The 23,324-nt window shown below is 34.8% G+C and overlaps 1 protein-coding gene across 4 annotated transcripts in view; it reads left to right on the top strand.

Annotated features, from left to right (window-relative positions):
* Lrba (LPS responsive beige-like anchor protein) overlaps nt 1-23,324 on the top strand; it is a 539,975-nt gene that overhangs the window by 271,215 nt on the left and 245,436 nt on the right. For all 4 annotated transcript variants that reach the window (XM_040752567.1, XM_040752566.1, XM_040752565.1 and 1 more), the window contains exons 38-40: nt 11,601-11,725; nt 19,367-19,513; nt 21,997-22,133. In XM_040752567.1, the coding sequence (XP_040608501.1) occupies nt 11,601-11,725; nt 19,367-19,513; nt 21,997-22,133 (409 nt within the window). The remainder of the gene's footprint in view (nt 1-11,600; nt 11,726-19,366; nt 19,514-21,996; nt 22,134-23,324) is intronic.

Raw genomic sequence — 23,324 nt, 5'->3', positions numbered from 1 at the left:
AGAGTGTTGCTTATTGGCTTGCTCCATAGCTTGCTCATGCTCAACTTGCTGTTTTATAAGACCTAGACCACCAGCCCAGAAGTGATACCACCCTCTATGGGGTGGGCCCTCCCACATCAACCATTAATCAAGATAATACTCCAAGGTAATATTGCCTACAGGCCAGTGTTTTAGAAGCATTTTCTCAATCCTGGTTCCCTTTGTTTCAGATAACAACTTTATGACAATGTTGTGTCAAGTTGACACAAGGCTAACTAGTACACTAGGCTATAAGATCTTGTGATTTCAGTCAGGATTCTCCAAATAATAGAGATACTCAGAAAATAATCTGTAAATGAATAAACCATGCAGAATTGATAATTGAGAACCAGAAAAATGAAATGCAGTGGGGGGGGGCATAGGGATGGGATGTGGACATGTCACACATTTACTTCAAAAAGTAAATAATTGCTGCAAAATAGAAAGAACCAGAATGTTTCCAAGAGATGACAGCAACTATTCAGAGAATTGGTTTCCAACTGTCTTCAGAACCTGGAAGTGAAACTCAATAAGCTTATTTTCCCCTGTGGATAGGAGCACATAGTTTTTGCTTATGCCTTAATTTATCTAGGTTATAAAGCACAGGACATATATTATTTCTTCTGTGCTAGTTTAAATCAGTTATTTGATTTCTATACTTTTCTGATAGTTTTGAATTAAACACATGAAGTAATAGATTATGCTAGGTGTTCCTACATACAAATCTTTATTTATTTAAAGATAAAATATCGTGTTATAGAGAATGGCGTTTCTTTACTTTTTTTTTTGTCTTTATGCTTTATCAACTATCTTAAGAACAGAAACAACTCTGGGGCCTTGACTTGAAAGGAAGGACTATTCTAAATGCCAAAGCAATCATCTGTGGGTGTGAGATTGCTTCTTATATGTTTTTGAAGCATCTAGTTCTATATTGAGTTAGAAATATTCAGGAAGTAATAGCAACTTCTTACTGAGTATTCTTCTTGATTTTTCTTCTTTGTTCAAAGTTACAGAATCTCCTATTTCTTCTTAGTATAATGATCATGCTTTCAATATTGAGTAATGCTAATGCTGGTCAAGTTATATACATTATAATCATTGGAATGTGTGCTGATAGTTTTTCAAAGAATAGAGATTCAGGTTAGCCTCATTCAAATCTGCCATTTTAGAAAAGAGAAGTTTAATTGCATACCAATATAATAAATTGCCATAATGAGTGTATTAGTGAGCCTAACATGAATATCTTAGTCAAAACAGTTCTAAAACCATTTGAGTAATGGGGTGTCTTAGATGGAAGGTCACCCTCCATTTATTATTAGCTAAATCACTTTAATTTCTGAGTTTCAGTTCTTCACCTGGAAAATATGAATTATACTTCTAATTTGCAAGGCTGTTTTTAGAATTAAATGAGGTCACCAGAGAAATACTGATAATCTGACTACAACATCATGGTTATGTTAATTACTTTCTTCATTTTCAGGGAAAAAGTTGATCAAATCTGCTTAAGAAAGGATGCATGGCTGGATGTGTTTGTGTAAGCCTTTAATCTTAGCACTTGGGAGGCAGAGGCAGGCAGATTTCTGAGTTTGGGGCCAGCCTGGTCTACAGAGTGAGTTCCAGGACAACCAGAGCTACACAGAGAAACCCTTACTCAAAAGAAAACACAAAAACAAAAGAAAAAGAAAACAAAGAAGGAAGACATTTCTCTCCAAGAGTATGAGGTGGCTGGTCATATTCCATCAACAGTCAAGAAGCAGAGAGAGATGAATCATCTTTCTTATTTAGTCTAAGACCACAGTCTATGGAATAATGTGCCTAACTTTTAGAGTAATGTAGCATGAATTCTAACTGGTATCAATAATAAAAACCCAGAGACAGATATTGCGGTTTAAGTTGAAGATCAGAAAAGCAAAGCGGCCAGCCACTAGATAGTGGGCAGTCACCTTTACCAATGCTCAGATTGAAGGGGTGATCCAGTCCTCAGAAGGTATTCACTGAACCTCAGACTGCTCTTGACTGTACTGTTCCTCAGACTCACTGAGCTCCTGTCTCCTCCTGCCTTTTATTCCTCTCTAGTGATGGGATTAAAGGTGGGGATCCCAAGTGCTGCGATCACCTTTGTGTGAGCTCTTTTAGACTGGATGAATTTAGACTGATGGCCTTGAACTCACAGAGATCCTTCTGCCTCTGTCTCCCGAGTGCTTGGATTACAGGTGTGTACCACCATTACCTGGCTGCTGGGGCTGTTTATTGTGGCTAGCTTTGCACTCTGATCTTCAGGCAAACTTTGTTTGTTAGGTCATAAACAAAATATCACCACAGGGTAGGTCTTCTGTCCTCAGTTAAATCTTTTTGAAAACCCATACTAGAGATACCTGGAGATACATTTCCATGACTCTAAATCTGAAAATGAAGATTAACTATTAAAAGTTAGTTAATTTCTAGAAGCATAGTATAAAGAGCAAGGCTCTGTGTAAGATGAATCCTACAGCACATCATTCAGTCTGATGATGTTCCTTCATGTTCTCTTCCACAGTCTAGTGATTGTGTAGTTTGAAAACTGAAGAAGATTTCGTATGCATTCTAGGCAATTTTAGTGCAACTCATAACAGCACTAAATAAAGGAACTTGGACTATTGATAGAAAAGCAAAACTTACCCTGCTTCAAAACCCAACTGTATAAGAGTAACTTGAGACCAGGATAAATTTGGATTTTCAGTGACTTTGTGCCTATTAAAGCCTTCGATGAAACTTATAATATATTGGTGGAAGAAACTGAAAAGTACCCCCAAGAATGGAAAGATATTCCCTCTTCATGTATTAATGTTGTTAAAATGTCTATACTACCTAATGCATTGCCTATCAAAATACCAATAATGTTTCTCAGAGAAGTAGGAAAAACATCCTAAGACATACATGAAACCACAAAATCCTGAATAGTCAAAGTCAACAAAACAAAACAGGAAGCACTAATTACCTAACTTAAATTTACATCACAAAGTTGTAGTGATCAAAACACCAAGGTGTAAACATTTAAAAAGACATATAGGGCAATGGGACAGTATAGAATCCCTACAAGAAAGCCCACTCATCTACCTCCAGCTGATATTTTTGGATTAAGATGCTGTTTTTGGATTTTTGTTGCTGTAGTGCAGCATCCTGACCAAAATCAACATTGGGAGGAAAAGGTTTATTTCACTTATACTTCCATATCACAGTTCATCATAGAGAGAGAGAGAGTCAAGGCAGGAACTTAAACAGGTCAGGAACCTGGAGGCTGGAGCCTGTTACAGAGGCCATGGAGGTGTGCTCCTTAATGGCTTATTTTCCATGGCTTGCTCAGTCTGCTTTGTTATTAGCATCCAAGACCTAGGGGTGGCCCTGTCCACAATGGGCTGGGCCCTCCTCCATCAATCAGTAATTTTGAAAATTTCCTATAGGCTTGCCTGCAGCCTGATCTTATGGAAGCATTTTTCTCAGTTGACTTTTCCACCTCAGTCGACTCTAGCTGTGTCAAGTTGACAGAAAACTAGTCAGTGCAGGTGTTAAGAACACACACTGGACAAAGAACAATTTCTGTAATGAGTGGTACTTGGAAAATAAATTTATAGTAAGAGGAGTGAAATTATTCTCCTGTTTCTTACCTGTTACAAAAATCAACTCTAAGTAAGCTAAAAACTTAAATGCAAGAACTGAAAATACTAAGAGAAGAATTAGGGAAAATGTTTTGGGATATTGGAATTGACAAGATAATTCTGAATAACACCCCTTTCCCCCCCACCAAAGTACAGCAAACAAATAGAAAGTAAGACAAAATGAAACAATCATTACCATGAAAGCAAATTCTAGAAAATGGGACAAAATAGTTGCAAACATCTGACACGTGGTTAACATCCAGAATTTATGAACTCTAGAAATATAATTGCTAAGACATCCAGTTAAATAATAGACAATATATACAAATAAGCACCTTTCCTAATGGGTACTTTCAGATGACCATCAAATACTGAGAATGATGACATTCCTGTAATCTCAGCATGTGTCATCTCTTTTTTTTTTTTTTTTTTCTTGGTTTTTACGAGACAGGGTTTCTCTGTATTGTTTCGGAGGCTATCGGTCCAGCCCGGCCTCGAACTCACAGAGATCCGTCTGCCTCTGCCTCCCCAGTGCTGGGATTAAAGGCGTGCGCCACCATCGCCCAGCATGTGTCATCTCTTTGGTTTGTAATGCCTTCTCTATTTTGTCAGGCAGACTCTTCTTTATTATGTAAGTTCTGTTTAAAAGTCATCTATTCATCTTTTAGTCTTTATTTATTGTCTGCTTTGTAACAGTTATTATGCTTGGTAATGAGATAGACTCAAACCCTTCTCCTCACTGAGCTTACAGAACAGGTCGTCATTGAAGTGGTAATGGAACTCTCAATCTTACCAGGCGGGATTAATTAGTACTTTCCTCATAGCTGCAATAGTAGCCAACAAAATTTTATAGAGGAATAAGTCAGTTGCCTCTTGTTTATTCCAATGGGTTATATGATTTCTTTACCTTTTTTTTTTTTTTTTTACGAGACAGGGTTTCTCTGTATTGTTTTGGAGGCTGTCGGTCCTTTAAAATGATGAAAATAGTATTTAATCATAACAGGTCACGGAGTCCTGATGATAAGGAATCTTTCTCAGAGTTGCCTAAACCAATAAATGTGTCTACTTAATGCACTGTTATACTTAGTTATCTTTCAATAATGATTTTTTATGACATCACTTGAGCTTATTTACCTTTTGATAGAGTTTTAATTGATAATGTAATTATCTCTTGTTTTTGCTTTGCCCTGATTTACTTCTTGACAAAAAGACTAAGTGAATAAGGAAGTGATCAGCAGGTTTATAGCAACCAGGGAAAGCCCGGGTGATTGCTTGAGGTATTTGGCTTTTCTGCAGTATTTTGTCTAAACTAATAATTACAAACAAAGATGAGTATCTAAATGGTTTTAAAAAGTAAGGACACATATTCTGAAAACATGCTTAAACTTAGTACTGTATCACTAATAATTTTATGTAATTCAATATAATATACATTACTCTAATGTCTCAAAGTCATGTAAAATTTCCATGTCAGGTCTCAATAAAAGCAAGAATTTTTCCTTAGAAAACCTTCAACTGGGATTCACAGTTGAAGGCTTTGGTTTTAGCTGTGTTCCCTGTCCATTTTATTAAGCCTACACAGCACATCAATAGCCTTGCTTGACTCACAGTTGGTACTTACCAAGCAGAGGTTTTCAGTAATGTTTTCCTATCTGCATGAAGGCACCATAGATTTCAGTTTGTGAGATAATGCATTCCCTCTCACTGTATGATACCCTATTCTACCTGCACATTATTTCACTGAGATTTACACACAGACTGAAACCCTTACAGAACGTGGGCACGTCCATCTTCTAGCTGACAGTGCACTGAAAATGTTTACTGCTTTCAAGGGATTATCACTTATTTAAGTTGTAGCTAATGTCTACCATGAGTTTTTTAAAATCTAAAAATATGGAAATTGAAACTTTCCAGATACAGGAATTTTAAAATACTTGGTTATATAAATTGAAGAACAAAATATGATGTGCTAAAATTCCCCAGGATGTAGAGCTCTGCTCTGTCTGGAAGAATTTATTACTGACTTCTGTTAAGGCCATCAAGATTTATCAGGTATTGTCACAGCAAAGTGGGTAAGATGGAAAATGGAAAAGTTTTCTTAAAGTATTGCCTTGTGACAGCTTTTCTTTTTAAAACTAGCTTTCTTTTATTGACATAGATCGAAGTTACTTTAAAATGACCCTACAAACCAGTAGATAACAATCACATGTGTCCAACTCATTTGACAATAGATGTTAATTAATTTCCATTACAATATTTGGGGTACTTACATTCTTATCACTGATTTCAGTAATTAATGTTGTCTGAAACTCTTTTACTCTAGTAAAACAACATCCAGGAAACAATCTATATTAATATTCATCATGAGCTTAATGAGTTCATTCAGACAAATATAAATGTTTCTTATACAGGATTAATTTTTAGAAAATGTTTTCCTCACTTTCATTAGAGACGTCTTCCTGATCCAAGTAGTCTTTCCTACAGTAGGCAAATACTACTGTGCTGTGTCCCCTATGGCTGGGTTTGGATGTGACAGAGAGAATGAGAGAACTCTGAGCATTGTATGTGAAGGGGCAAGGTAGCCTGCCCCGAGAACGCTTGGATTGTATGCCATGCATTAACATAGAAGGAGCATTGCATCTTCCCACAGCACACTGTCTACACAAATTTTCTGTGACCAATCTCTCTATAATTGTGCTGCTTGCCAGCTGTATAGAAGAGTCTCTGCTCGCCGGGCGGTGGTGGCGCACGCCTTTAATCCCAGCACTCGGGAGGCAGAGGCAGGTGGATCTCTGTGCCTTCGAGGCCAGGCGGGACTGATAGCCTCCGAAACAATACAGAGAAACCTTGTCTCGTAAAAACCAAAAAAAAAAAAAAAAAAAAAAAAAGAAGAAGAGTCTCTGCTCAATCACACATCGTTTTATGAATTTTATTTATTTTCACATTTCTATTCTCCATGGAGTCAGGAGAATTCTCCATGGAACATCTTAATAAGGTTTTTGGTTCAAACACTGTCTCAAAGTGAATATTTAATAATTACTTGAAAGTATTTTAATCTTGCATTTGATTATCTACCCATCCATTTCTGTATGTTAATTACCTGGTTAGCTTCCTATACTTTCTCTAAAGATAACTAAACTTTAAATCTCATGTAATTTGCATGTAGAAAATAGTAATCAGATTCCTTCAAGTTACACTGTACAATTAATGAATGACTATAAATTCTGCCTTACTGGACTTTGGTTTTAATACTTCATTTTTAGTTGACTCATAGTTTGTTCATTCTAATGGGTGTATTAACTGATGAAGTCACTGGCAACAGTGAGTAGCTTATTTATTGATGCTCTTGTATATTTACTTCTCAGATTTCAGAAGTCTTTTCAATTTTGTTATGATAATAGAGAACGTATTGTTTCATATCTTCAAATTGGAAATAGCATTTTTATGTTCTTTTATTTGTCCTATATAAAAGGTGTTGTGTGTATAATCATATGTATATGCATAAGAAAAAGAAAACTACAAAATTCATAGATAAATGAATTGAGCCAGAACAACCATTCGAGTGAGGTAAACCAGACCAGATACACAAATGTCAAATGTTTTCTCTTATTTCTGTATCTCAGCTTTGAATCTTCAGATATGTGTGTTCCTTTTGGAATACCCATAGAAGTCAAGAAATTAGTAAGGGCCCATAGGGTTGATATTTCAAGGGAAAGGAGATAAACATATTAGTGTATAAGGGAATAATGGAACAAGACAGGGTAAATGGAAAGTGTATTTAGGAGAACAGGGAATACAGGGAGGGATCACTAACATTGAAAACATTTTTAAAAAGACATATGGAAACCTACTACTCTAGAAAATGTCATTTTTGAGGAGCCAGCCACCTTTTTTTTTTTTAAGGTAACTTACTAGTCATTGGGGCTTGCTGATTAAGCTAGACCTGTTGGCTAGTGAGTCCCAGCTATCCTGACTTTCTCTTTTTCCTTTTCACTGGTATAACTAGCATACATTACGACTCCTAGCTTTTTATATGGGTGATGGAGACTAAATTCAAATTTTTATGCTTCCAGGGCAAGTACTTCATTGACTGAGCCAACTCCCCATCCTTGGTGAAGGAGTTTTTAAAAATGAATGAAATTGGTTGATTTAGAAAAGACCGTAATACCTACATGATAGTTTTAGTTTCAGGCTTTGAAATTGTCGAAGAATGGAAAAACCAAAAGATAAGCAAACAATGAATTCTAGGACTACCAATAACTTTTTAAAGACAGATAGTCTCTATAGCGAAAGAGTTTTAGTACTTAGAGATTGTGTTACACAAGTGTATGAATGTATTTGCACATACTTAACGTATATGTACATGAGTGGGAGGGGCAGAAAACCATAATGGGTATTTTCCTCTATTGTTTTCTACCTTGTCTTTTGAGGCAGGATCTCTCACTTAATCTGGAGTTCTCTGACTTAGTTAAATTGGCTGTCCAGAGATCATCTTTCATCTTCCCATCTCTACCTCCAAGATCTGGGATGACATGCAACATGTTTGGAGCTATGGTATTTTTGTGGATTCAGGGGATTCCAACTTGGGTTCTTATGCTTGTACACTTGATCCACTTAGCCATCTCCTTAGCCCCTACACACAATATCTTTATACAGATTCATTGTGTCTTCTGAAGGAAGTATAAAATATTTTTAGGTTTTACCAAACACAGGCTTACACTATCAGTTTGAATATCTTTGGAATCTTACTGGAAACAGGACTAGGTCCATTGCTATTAAATGACTGTAATACGCTAGTAATTCCTTACATCTGAAAAAAAATTGAGTGCGATTATATTTTTCCTTCCATGAATTATATAATGTCATTTTCTGTCAATGAGGCTAGTAGTGAACTGTTTGATTAGAAGTGCATTCCTCCAGGGCTTAGTAGTCTACGTCACACGAACATTGCTTTATATGGAGACTCTGGGAAAAGTTGTTTTGAAGTTACTGGTTTCCTTTGATGATTCCCTCCTTTTATTAAACATACATTCTTTTTTAATACAATACAATCTGAATACAGTTTCTCCTCCCTCTACTCAGCCCAGGTCCTCTCCCATTTGGATCCACTCCCATTCTGTCTCTTATTAGAATAGCAGCAAACTTCTAAGAGATAAGAAAACATAACAAGGTATAATTTATAGTATTAAAAACAAAAGTTTGGTGATTTTTTAAAAATACTTTTTATTTTTGTGTTATGAAATGAGTGATACTAGCTCTATCTTCAAGTTTACTTAACCGGATGGTATTGAGAAGATGCTCTTTAAGGTATACCAGGTTCAGTACTTTCCAAATATAGTGATGCTATTGTGTACAGCTCCTTGTTTGGATTACATCTGAGTATGTTAAAGTTTTGGTAAAACATTCATATTTGAAGATGTACAGATATATAATTAACCAATTAAACTTATCTTCATTACCTTTTTCTATGTGATTTAATTTTTGGTTGCTAGTATATTGGTGATTATATTTTTGTTAGCCTAAAGTCACCAGTTTGACTTTTTTAAAAATTAATTTTATAGACTATAATTAGCTATTTTCTTTTGTTTCATTTTTGCTTTGGTTAATAATAATATGAATATTCTTTGAGTTATGGGACAATTTGTGAATAATTTTATAGCTTTCATGAATTTTCTACTATATAATAAAAGTTACTCTGCAAGTGCTTTATAGACATTGGATTTTATTTCATTATATGCATTAAAGTGGAATCTATTGTTGCCTACTTTAGAAATAATTTTATCCTAGCAAGTTAACATCTCTCATAATTTTAATTGTTATCAAGAAGAATGACGTCATTTAATTTGACATAAAGTGTAGAAAGATGGATTAATGACAAATTAATAATTTACCACCTTTTCATAAAACTGAAGCATAGGGTATTAGAAGGATTGATGGCACAAAAGGTTAACAAATTTTAGCAGCTTTCATTAGCTTTACACCATCATATGTTTGTGGTACTGGCTGAAATAGCTTTGTAGCAAATCTCAGTCTAGGGAACTAATTACTCGTGCCGATTGCTGCACTGATGAATAGACCCTCATTGTATCATTCCCCTGAAGACAAGGAGCAGCCTGTGATTCACGACTGCATCCTGGCTGATATTTGATAATAATTTTAACAGATAAATGTAGGAAGGCAGAATGATGAAGTGCCTATCCAAGCTCCATGACTATCAAAGCCATGCACATACCATCTGTGTATTGCCTCTATCCTTCTCAACTAAGGGGGATTTTGTTTCAGTAACTGAATTCAAACAGCTCTTGTCTTTTGCTTGTATATCTATTTTGAATATATTTTAATTTTATTTTTAAATGATATTATTGTATTAGTTTTTATTTAAAGTTTAGGTACCAAAGCAATGAAGTAAAGAAAGAGTAAATGAGTTTTAGTTTCTTTTTTGAGGACTACAATGCTCAAACATTTTTGTATTTCATTTTGGTGTCATTGTTCCTTCTCATATATGACCAAAATCAACAAAGGAAGTGTTTGATGTTCTTATTTTCCCTTTTCTGTTCTCTGAAAAGGTTATAGGATTCCTAATACTTTTAAAACACTTTCTTTAAGTAATGTACTGTTTTTGTCTGTGCTTTTACAGTTTAACTTTTAACCAACAAAAAATACTTGTTACAAATCTGTTTTTATAGATGGTACCTTTAAAACATCACAGCAGGGTTGACTTTATTTGCATATTTTGGGATAGTCAGCTGGTAAAGAGTATTAATTTGTCAAAGCTGACAGGTACAGTTTTATTAGCTCATGAAATACAAGTAAGATTTTATTTTTTATTAGGCATTCCTGCAAAAGTTTTATTATGAGTTTGTTTTTATTTCATTTTTGAAACTTATAGGTTTCATACTATACATCTTTAGTGAATAAATATATTCTCCAGAGATTTTTTTCTATATGTAACTGGAATAATCCACTATATTAGTATTTTTCTTTTAAAATATTTTCCAGCATGCTAGGACATGAGTACTTAACAGCAGAGAAAGTTGACATTTATGTGTTGTCATATAAAAGATCTATGTAATTGGGGAAAATATCATAGAACTCAGATTTTAAAATATAAATTTCCAAAAGTATGCTTTCAATATAGTAATTATTGCACATCATATAGCATGTAGTTTTTAATTAAATAGAATAACAGGCTACATAAAACAGAAATTCAATCTGATTTGCTTGAAAATAGATTGCTATTTCACTCTACAAGAATAGTTTATTTAAAAACAGTAAATGGAGAAGAAATGCATTTTCTTGTGTTGTTCTAAGCCTCAGGGGCTAAATGTAATGAATATTTTAAGAGATTATTTTAATTAAATTCCTGCACATCTAAACAGAGCAATATTTTATTATCACATACATAACCATGTAGCTGAGATATTCATTAAAGTTAACACTTTCTGGACCAAGAATGCATCATATGATTTACTGACCTTGTGCAAAAAGGCACAAATTAGGAAGAAAAATGAAGGGGGACAGACTTTGATTAATATAGGTAATGCTATACCATATTTATAATAGCCTTTTCCCTATTCTGGTTTATAAATGCAGCCACAGAGAAAGGTGCCCTGCTGAGGCTGAAATGAGGCTGAGATCAGAGCACATGCCACTAGAGTGTGGGGAAACTGATCACACTGTCAGCAATTCATTTCAAAATGATGTATTTAGTGCTCGTTTCACCTTCCAAGAAAAGGAAAAGGAATTCCTTAGACTAGAAGGTGATGTTGTTATTTTCAAGGACATACCTAAGTTAAAGATTGCAGAAGGGGAGTGTGAGATGCAGGGAGAATTAAGAGTAAGGAGAGGGGAAACGCAGAGCAAACAAGGAGAGCTCTATGCAGAAAGTCGGTGCTTCCACGCTGTTTGATAATTGCTAACATATGTGGCGTCTCTGTTTCATTGTAGTCGTCCTCGTGAGTTCTGGCGCCTTGACTACTGGGAAGATGACTTGAGGCGCCGACGACGATTTGTGCGTAACCCTCTAGGATCGACACATCCTGAAGCGACACTAAAAACAGCCGTGGAACATGGTCAGTGTTTAAACCACTCCTTGCCAATAGCAGCAGGTACAGTAGTTGGTGAAGAACACAGATAGCTTCTTAGTTACAAGGCATGGCAGAACTGTCCAACACCGCATTTCCCAGTGTCTTATCCCACGGGAGTGGGGAGGCACTTTGTATAGGATCCCATGAAATTATGGTGTCCAGTGTAATTTATTTGTTGCAGTACACATACAAAACTTAGTTAACATAAACACATTATTTCAAGGTACAAGGCTAAATAAAGTATTTGTCCTTTTCAGCAGCATATTCAGCTTTGAGTAAATGAATCCTGCAATCCTGGCTTAAATCTATGGGCATAGGATAATTTTAAAAACCAAATAGGTTTCTAGGTTCTGTCCTGTATGTGCAGTTCTCTATCAGTGGTATGATAATAAACATCCAAGTGCCTTGGTACTTGCTGAACCTTGATTTGCAGTTATGATTGATGGCTCACAGACAAGAGAATAGACATGATTTTTAATATGTTCCTATTCTGTACCATCTTGTTTTCAGAGCTTAACAAAACACTCCCCTTTTATGTTATGATGCAATGATGGTGATTCAGTTTAGATAGAAGTCTGATGACTGAAACAACGGGTCTCTTGCAGTGAAAACATGCTTTGTTTGTCAGAGAACAACACTTGTGATTTTATGAAGTTTCAAAAGCCAGTTAAAATTTATTAAGGAGAAATTCCCCTCTCTACATTAAAATTACTTTGTTTATGTAAAATATAAATCGGTTAAGGTGAACATAGTCTGACCCCTCATTAGGATATTTAACATACTGTAATTTGTGATTAAATGACAATGCATACTCCAATTAAATAAATGTTAAATTGTATTCAGTAAAATATTAAGAATTTTTTGTTATCTATTGTTTTTAGTTGATACAAAGAAATTATATGTGTTTATGTGGTACCTTGTCATGTTTCAATGCAGGTGATAATATTAAGAATTTAGATTAAAAATCTGTAGTCTTGGGTTCAGCCTCAGTCAGGCCGTTTAACCTCTTGCACTCATCCTTAAAGAGCCATTTCTGGAAGAAAATGTCCACAATATGTCATCAGATATAACACCAATGTGACATCAGTCTGTTAAAATAAATGATCATACCGAGAATAGTCAATAACAAAGTGATCTAAAAGCAGTAATAGTCTTGGGGCCCTATGCCTTCAACTCCAGGGGGTGAAGAATAGGAAGTTATGAAGAATTAATTAGCCTACTTTGCTGTGAGGGTTCGTATTCTTTTTGTGAGATGGTACAGATTTTGAAGTTACTTATTTTCTCTTTTATTAAATTTTTTGGTTAGTGATATTTTTCTTTAAGAAAAGTTTGTTTGCAATTTTATACTTTTAAGCCACACAGCTTTTGTTGGATGTGTTTAAAATTTGAAATTTAATAACATTTTTCTATTCTAAACTCTTTATTTAACAGTAAGTTGTGAGTTCTGGTGTCTATGGTAAGAAGAATATTCTGTTTCCTTTTACATCAGAAAGGGTAGGATTTCTTTTATAAAATTGTGTGTTGGGAGGTGCTCTTCCTTTATTCTGAAATAGCAGAAACTAAATTCAAAATGCAGTAGAAGTTAAATATAGAATTCATTTAAATACATTCCTATAAAAATAGTACAATTTATCATTTTGGAGTATTATGTGTTTCTTACTGGATAAATTTTAATTATTGTTGAACTTTGCCTTTTAAAGTAAAATGTTAACTTTCTAAATTCTAAGCACCTGCAGTAATATTCATTTCTAATACCTAATTAAGATTTTTGGCCCTACTTAGATACACATGTCATTATACTTATTCTAGGTAGGAATTAAATGTTAATACAATGTTATTTATCTTTATTTGATTGTGAATATTTGGTAGAATCAAAGATATTATATGTGATTCTCTTACTTGCTAATATCTTACATAAATTCTATAATGAATAACTGCAAAATTCATGAAGTATTTATTTAAAAAACAGCCCAATGTGTGTACATCAGCAGTATTATAATTATGGATATGGATTATGTTTAATACAATATATTATTTACATGTTAGATACCTTCTCAGTATAGTCTTCTATAAAACTATAAAAGCTATGCTTTTTATTCTTTGTGTGTTTGTTATTTTAAATGACAAATCACATGAGTGTGAAATTGAGCATACATATTGTACTGCTATACTTTTTATTCTTTGTGTGTTTGTTATTTTAAATGACAAAGCACATGAGTCTGAAATTGAGCATACATATTGTACTGTATTTAATGTTAGCATAATTTATGCTAATATACTGTAGACAAACAACTTAATTTTTAACTTGACATTATTAAATCAAATAACTTATCAAGTTGACATTCAATCTTAATCTTGTGTTAACTATGAAATTTTATCTCTGAATACTTCCTAAAACACAATGAAAGGTATCAAACATGATGGGACTCAAGGACCCCCAAAAATACAGTTATTCCTATCAACAGCAATAGGCATTATAGTCAAACATGGATACATAGTGTGGAGTTCAGTATTGGATTTAAAAATAGATATTCCTGTGGCTTCCCTGTGAGTGTTACATTGTTTATCACTTCTTTTACTTAAACTCATTTAACTAAAGAGACAAACATTTTAAAAATGCAGACACTTAGAACATCTTGCATTGTATTATCATTACTAAAGAAAGACATCTGAATAGAATTGCCGTTGGATATTAGTGATGTATTTTTGTAGTGTGAGCCATCTCTTTTATAGATTGATTTGGTTTGAAGGAAAGCCTCTGGTGTAAAGGTGGCAGAGTAAATACCTGAAGAGTGATGTTCTCTGTTGGTGCGATCAATACCAGCCCCATGACTCTACTTCTGGCTACCTTCTAGTTAAAAACAAATTTTTTAATTCTGACAATTTAATTGCCCTTCCCAAGTTCACATTAACTTGCTTGGGGAAAAGAGCTTCAGGTAATTTTTCAACCAGAGACCCTCCAAAGTGGTCATTTATAAAAGTCGTGTTATAATGGGAGATTCTTTTAACTTTGCAGAAACTGAATCAATGTTTTAAAAGTAAAATAGATATTTTATCTTATGAATAACTGTTTATGGATATTAGCATCAGCAAGAAAAGATGGGCATTTGGTTCTTGGGGACATTTTCTTCTGTTTACAGTTTTAAAAATTCGTTATGAATCTGTCATAGTGGTTCCTCACTTATTTCTAATACATGGAGTCCTGTGTGGTAGTTGTTTATGATCATGGTGTTTTAGATCTAGAAGGATCCTAAGGCTCAAGTCTAGTCTAACTTTTCTCTTTACAGATAAAGAAACTTGGGTAAGAAAGGGCTAATGTAATTCTTGGCATATACAGGACTAAAGCCTAGGTTAACTGAGGACTGTTTGGATTTTCATGTAAATATGCATTGTCTTCAAAATGTTATTGTTAGATATAATGGAAGCCATGTAAAATATGTTTAAATGGCAGATTTTCTTTAATTCAGCTGTTAAACTGTTTAGCACCAGAATCTGATTTAATTCAAGACAGTTTTATTTTGTAAAGATTGTGCATGATGATGGAAGTATATGAGGAGTATTTAAGATAGCTTTAAGAGTATGTTGTTAATGAATAGAATAGATTCCTAAGGATGTCAAATCATGGAAAGATCCCAAACTAGACCATTTTTTTGGTAATTTCAGCAATATTATTTACTATTGTTCCCTCTATAGGATCAGTGTGCTCTAGGTTCTAGATCTAAAACTTTCAGGGAACCCACTGTCATTAGGATATGTGCTTGCATTTAAAAACAAATGTGCTTACAGGCAGTTTTTCTAGAGTGTATTTTATTGGCTCAAAACCCTAAGGAAATTAGCTGTAGAGAGGGTCTCATTAGATCAAGATAATAGTTGACTGTACTTCTCTTTGTGTGTTACTGTTCAGAGTACAGTTGCAGCATTTGCTTTACAAAACATTGCATGGATGTTCATATTCATTTTATGTATTTTTGATGTCATACCTTTAGTACAATTGTAATTTTGTTTTCTGAAACAAAGTAGCTCTTTCTTAACACATAAACATCTTTCCCTACAATGTGGACTACTGAAGACTCCTGTTTCCTGCTCAGTGAATGTTTGAAAGGGAACTTATGTGTTGTAGATAAACACTTTCCTGTGTTTGTAGTTATATATTTTAATTTTGCTTTCTTGCTCAGTGCTGTATTGATACAGAAGGTCATGCCTGTACCAAACTCTTAAGGACATGAATTTTGCATTTTGAGGACCAGCCTCTTTTTTAGGCTTCTCTTAGCTTTAGTGAAGTAAAGATATTTTAATGATACCACTGTGGATAAACTTCTTTAATTGTGTGTAACAATGCAGTTAATTACTAAGTTAGCTTAAATATTAAAATAAAATATGGAATTAGATAAATGTAGTCAGTTACATTATTAAAATATGAACAGTGGTCATGTTCAGTAAACATTTTTAATAGCAGAAATTGTCTGACTTGCACTTTAAATTTGAATCAAAAGTATGTTCTTAACTTCATCCAATTAGACTTTTAGACTTCAGGATAATTGATACGTATTTATAATTGTTGATTGGCTAAAAAAGCAAATGAAAGGTAAAACTAGATCTTTCTCTAGAACATATAAACATGATAATTATCTTTTATTTTATGCTTGGGAAAGTTTTGTTCTAATTTTGAAGAAGAAAAAAAAAGGTTCTTTAGCAGAAGCCTATTAGACCACTGAGAATTGAACACCAGCGCATGTGGTGTGTATTAGAGTACTGTTGGTAATTTTACTGCTGCTAGCTTAAAATCCTCAAGGGGGAGTTAATTACAGGAAAGCCATTCTAAATATCAGTAAGCTGCATATTTTCTAAGACAAGAGGTTTTTCAGTTGAGATTGAACAATTCCAGAATCTGGGCTTGTAAAAATAAGTAAATAAATAAATTAAAGTTGGTGTTTTTATTCATTTAGTACATTTTAGTACAGAATTTTTTTTACAAAACTATTTATTCAATAGTTACTTTGTTTTAGTATGAGTCAGCATGATGAGAACATATTTAAGAACTTTCAAATCCCAATTGGGAGGGATAACACATTATATTTTTAGTGGTCATTTAAATGAATAAATTTATTTATTGAACTATTTTAAACCATTGCATATTGCTATTAAGCACTGTGTTTTTTGTGCATATTTGCAGATTAAACAGTTTTCTTTTTCAAATAAACTTGCTGTATCTCAGGATCTGTAAGGCAGTACCCTATAGAACATAGTAATAAGATGCTTTGTCTTTCATTTTTGATATCAACCAAATTTAGGTTTTGAATTTTTTTTACTTGTAATTCTTACTAGGTCTTTCAAATTCACTACAAGAAGCAATGAATTAGTAAATTAAAAAGACATTCATATTTGTACAGTAGTTTTTCTTTTGTTTTGCTCTCTCTGTCCATGAACTGGTGTGCCAGGGGCTTGACCTCAAAGTCTGGCACTGCTAGGCCTGTTTCTGCATCTTGACTGCAGTTTTCCTTTTACCTTAGGCAAATTATTTAACCTTTCTGGGTCTTTTTCTTATTTGAAACTGAGGGATTAGAAAGTTTCTAAGAATTAAATAAGTTAAATATGTAAAATATTTTGATCATTCTGTAGCCTTTGGTAAGTGCTATGTAATACTATCTTGATTTGTAGTAGTTTTGCTTTAAAGAAAGTTATAAATCAAGAAAATGAAGATAATGTAGCACATGAATTCTGCACCAAACCTAACTGGTGAATGAAAATGTCTTACGATTTAATGTGTAAGGGAAGCCTACAGGCTTTTCGATTTCTCACTGGTTAATTTTTTTGTTGTTGTTTGATTTGGGTTGGGTTTTTTAGTCAAGTTGCTTATATTTAAAATGTTTGGATTAAAACAATTTTTATTTTAGTGCAGGGAATCTATATTACTTAATGTAAACAATGATAAAGAACCATAATGCTATGTTTTTCTAAAATGGTAATAAATAATTGGTATATCTCCTTATAGGTTTTGAAAATATAAAGGAATTTTAATATTAAACTTTTCAAATATTTACCGAGATTTCCATATTTGTACACCTTACTATGCTATATTGCAGAGATGAAAAAAATTTTGTTTACTTGTACAATTCATTCAAAGCTAAATACAAAACATTTTCCCATGACTTCCTTCTTAAATATAAAAACCATATATTCCATTTAGTGCCATAAATGCTGCATGTTAATGATATACATGATTAATTCACAATAAAACATCACTCTAAACCAGTGGTTCTCCATCTCCCTAATGCTGCGGCCCTTTATTACAGTTCTTCATGTTGTGGTGACCCCCAATAATAAAATTATTTCATTCCTACTTCATAACTGTAATTTCCTTACTGTTATGAATTGTAATGTAAATATCTGATATGCAGGATTTTTGATATATGACCCCCAAAGTGGTCATAATCCCCAGGTTGTGAACTGCCTCTCTAAGCTGAGGCTTTTATTTTATTCTTGGGGCTTTGAGTCTTATGCTGGGCAGAAACCGTGGAAGGGCAAAAGCGTAACCATCAGATTTCTGTATCAGTAGCCCTGGCCTGGGTGGATTGTGTGCTTCACCTCCTTAGCTGGAAACGGGTTCCGGAACTTTCCCTTCTGTGGCACTATTCAAAGAAACTGAAGGTTAAGAAAGACACACCATTCCTTGAGCTTTTTCAAGCAAGCCTTAGCTGCTTGTTGGCTTTTCTGAAGAAAACTGCTCGCCAAGAGCACCAGAGTGGCGCTGGAGAGCCAAGTGGGGTTCGGGGAGCTTGCCTTCCAGCGGCTAGCCGGTTCCTTTCTTTGGTTCCATTGCCCCTCCTTCCCTGGCCTTGCTGCCTAGTCCTGAAGCCACAGGAGGCTCTTTGCCCAGCAGCCTCTCAGCCTACTGTTCTGTTATGATTGCCCCCGGGGTGTCTTAGCCCTTTAGTTTAAACAGTAAAAGAGGGAGCAAGCAGCCTCTGCTTCCTTGCTACCTCACTCCTCTCTCAGTATTTGTGTTAGTGTTGTGACTAGGGGAGGATGTGTGAAAATGTAGGGGAGGGCCCTGTGCAGGAGGAGGAGGGAATGAAGAACCGAGTACAGCTGCTGGGACTTTATTAGTGTCCCACAGGGCTTTGGGGTTGGGGCCTCCACCCTCATTGGCTGGTGTTCTCCTGCTAAGCACTGACCACCCTTCTGGACACTCCCTAGCTCTTTACAAATATTACAGTGTAATATTTTCAGAGGAACAAATGATTCCTCATTATTTTTACATGTTAAATAAGCATTGTTTCCTAGACTAGGTTCTCATTTTTCCCACTAAAGAACAAATTCGGGGTGTGGGGGGCTGCTGCTTTGGAATCCTTTCCTGCCGTAACTATAAGTAAATAAATGACGGGGTGAGCAGTGCAAGGGTCAGATTTAATGGGATTAAGGTGCTTGTTCAGGGTAACATTACACTAGCTTGGGGAATCGTGTTTGTCAGAAGGAGTGTGTGTACCATCCCGGTCACTTTACCCACTGTGGGTGACTGTATAAAAGATTGGCCATCTCTGGCTACCTACCCTCCCTGTAGCCCTACCCCTCTGCCTGAGTGTTTCCGCAGTGCTGATGGACAGCTTTGTTTCCTTTGCATTTCAGCCGCAGATGAAGACATCCTTGCTAAAGGAAAACAGTCCATCAAGAGTCAGGCTTTAGGAAATCAGAACTCTGAAAACGAGGCCCTCCTGGAAGGCGACGACGATACTCTGTCATCCGTGGATGAGAAAGATTTAGAGAATCTCGCCGGTAATTCAGTGGCTGTGCAGATATTTCAGCTGGCTCTGGGACAATGAGCATCTAATTACTTACTTTTTCAGCTGTGACCACTGGGACTACCAAGCCTACATCCACAATTATATTAACTAGAAATTGGTTTTCTTCTTCCCAGTGTTTTTCCCTTCATCTGCTATAATTCCTCTTATTTTTTTTTATTCTTCCCATTCCTCTGACCTTCCTGATCTTTTTCTTTCATATATAGTTTTCATTGAGACAAAAAAATTTAAAAGCAGTTACAACAAAATTACTTCATGCATCCTTTGGAAGTTGCCATACTCTATAAAACAAAGGTTATGAGTGAAATTCTGCCAACTGTTTTTGTCAATATAAACTTAGGTAAATACTGCATATACATTTAAGTCACTCAAAAATTGAGCTCCAAGAATTCCATGGGATTGACATAGTATGCATAGTGTAGGAATTTTGATTTATACTCATCAGATTCTCAATTTTCTTTTCATTGTAGAAAAAAATTCACTGTTTTGGTTTGAAGTTTTAGTCATTCATTAGATAATATTTTACCTTTAGTGTCGGTGAATGTGTTTATTATTATTATTTTGTATTGGGGAGAATATAAAAAATCTCATAGTTTTTATATGTGAGAATTACATAGTTTGTATTGCTATGATTTTAAGAGGAAAGGTATTTGAAAGCTTTCATTTGTCAACATACCTCCAACCTTTTGCTACTGCAAAATTGCAAACTGATAGTGAAAAACAAAGCTTGAAGCTGGTTACCTGCTTTGATGACTGCAAACCTCTCAAAGCCAAATAAAATTAATTGGAAGGGCCTGTAGTGGGAATGGAAGTTAAGGAGGATACTGCTGTTCTGGTCTTTTCCTTCACATCCACTTATCCATCTCCTTCTTTATTTTACCCTATTCTTATGACTAACGATATGTTCTCTCAGTAATAGAGGTGAAAGGGAGTTTAATTATATAATCTTGACAATGGCAATGGGATTAAGAAGTAATCCACACTAATAAAGTGCTGTGGGTTAGAAATGAAGTGGAAATTGTCAGGGGTCTTCTGTAGAACCTAGGCTGCATCAGCTTCTGCAGCTGTCTGCTTACCCTGTAATTGAATGTCTGAGAATGATTGAAAAAATGTTATTTCTTCTCGGGATTACATGCTAATGTACAGAGGGCAAAAGGGACAGCAAAAGAACACATAGCTGCTTATTTCATCCATTTACAGGGATGAGCTTTGGGAAATCATGGCTGTTCTGAAGCTATCTGCTCCCCATCTGCAAGCACAATGCATTTGTACATTGGGAATAGAGGGCAAAACCTGCTCTGATCTCCGCAGAGCATCCCTTCTATTGTCCTACTGGCACACATTAAGATTGATGTGAGATTAAGGACCATCACACTTTAAGTAATCGATGGAAATGTCAATTCATCTGGATTTTGAAACACTTATTTACCCATTGACCACCTGAATAGGTGTATGTTGTTTATAGGCACTATATTAATTCAGAATTATAAATGCCATTCTTCTTTTTGGCTCTTTTCTTGTACAGGACTTGTACAATGAGAAATTGTTGTAGGATTTCAAATTCTCTCTGAATCTATCTCCATACATATATGTGTATACACACACAAGCATACACACATATACACATATTTATTTTCAGTCCTTATTTTAGGGTTAGCTATAAGGTACCTTATGTTTTTCTGTCTGTAGTGCACCTATTGTTTTCAGTAGCAGTCTGATTTGTCTTTTTGATAAGCCCTATGGAGATTTGATTATTCCAATAAAAATTCATTCACTTGGAAACCCACCCTCCAGCTGTTTACTCCCAGAGTCCCTGAACTACACTAATATTAGATTTGGAGGCACTGAGCAATATTTAAACAGTGGAATGGACACTTGGAGAAGAAATATTTTTATCAGTCTTGCATGGTAGGAAAGTTACCATGGAAGAGGGTTCGTATGAAACAGGTACACAGTCTTTTTCAGAGAAGATAGTTTATCAGAGGATTTCCAAACACTTCCCTTATAAAGCTAGCCCTCTTTGATCTGATATGCCTCAGCCAAGCTCGAAAGTCACCTCTGGCCTTGGGAGCCTATTGAGGCCTCCTTGCTCCTGGTTGTTATTCTATGTTGTTGGTAGCCTGAGGCTGGCTGTCTAAATGGAACATGGATGTACTTACTTAGGCAGAGCCTCCTTCTTACCTTGAGATTAGACCAACATTTTACACACTCCCTGTAAGATAATTGCTTCTCAGTTTACCATTATCGTTAACTGCCTGTTATAAATCTTATAGTGTGAGAATCCAGACTTTGCATCTTCAGAGATAGGTTTTGTATGGACAGAATATAGAAGTATAGAGGTCAGCAATTTTGTACTTAGATGTAAGAATTTTTAAAAATTAAATATTATTTCTAATCAAATTTGAGTTTTGAAAAATGTCATTCCAACTTATATGGCTTATCTTTTTCTCTTGGCAGGTCCTGTTAGCCTGAGCACTCCAGCTCAGCTTGTGGCCCCCTCTGTTGTAGTAAAAGGCACTCTCTCTGTTACCTCCTCTGAACTATATTTTGAGGTGGATGAAGAGGATCCCAACTTCAAGAAAATTGATCCAAAGGTGAGAAGATGAGAAGGGATGGGGATTTAATTTTTTTCTTATTATGGGACAGTGTGTTCTAGTAAATAAGACTGGTTTTAATAAAAATTTCAAAATCTTAGTTTAAAACTCTTGCTGTGAATTGCCTCTGCTTACTACAAGGCAGTTATCATTTTTAGCTTAAGACTCTTTTACCAGCTAGTTAGATTATTGAAGTTCATTTAAATTCAAAAACAATTTCCACTTAATTGCATTTATCATTAGTTCTTTGAGGGAAGAGACCTCAGGGAACATTGTCTATAAATATATTCTGCCTCAAAGGGTCCAGGGTAAATTAAACAACAAAAATTCAGTGAGTTTGAGAGTAGAATTGTTTTGTTTAGCCCATGTATTTTCTGAATATAAAACCAGTATATCATTCATTACCTTTGCTTTGTCTCCACGGCTTCTTTGGTGCAGGCGAGCATATTTTGCCAGAGTGTGATACCTCTGTTTCCTATTACCTGTGGTAGCTTTTACAAGGCATTGCATAATTTCCTATTCTTAAATGAAAATGTAATTTCCCCTTTCGAAGGTATTTTGATTACTTTTCAGACCATGGCAATTTTATTTTACTTAGAAACATTTCTGTTTTTTAACACAGTCATAAAGCCAAAATAATGTTGATTTAATGAAAGTGAATGGTAGAATTTGTTCTGAGAGGAAACAATTTACTGAAAAATGAACCAAATAAGTACCCTATAGAAAGAGTAGTGGTTTAAAATGGAACAGTTAATTTTGCGGGCTTTCTCTCTTTCTGTGTGTGTGTGTGTGTGAATATACATATTATACACACTCCGAGTTTATTGGTAGTCTGTGTGATTTTGGAGGCATGTCAAATTGTTAAATCTTATTCCTAAAAAACTCTTGAGAAAAATGTTATAATTTTGTTGAGGTCTACAGACAGATCATTTCTTGTCTTAAATATGTTTGCTTCAAGCATTTTGTTCCCATATCTCAGCCTGTATTCAGGCAGGACTTGCTGAACTGTGTGACAAGAAGGCCATGATAGCCCTGGTTCCTTGGAGTTAGGTAATTCAGCTAATCTAGTATGTAGAAAAATGGAATTCTGAAGTTTTATCACCTAGAAATATTTTGTACATCTCATACTAAATTTTCTAAGAATAGGTTATAATTTCACTATGAAAAGGTTGCCAAAATTACTTAAACTCT

This window comes from Mesocricetus auratus, unplaced genomic scaffold (assembly GCF_017639785.1).
Source record: "Mesocricetus auratus isolate SY011 unplaced genomic scaffold, BCM_Maur_2.0 Super-Scaffold_100009, whole genome shotgun sequence".
Taxonomy (NCBI): Eukaryota; Metazoa; Chordata; class Mammalia; order Rodentia; family Cricetidae; genus Mesocricetus; species Mesocricetus auratus.
This window is presented reverse-complemented; position numbering and strand designations above follow the sequence as displayed.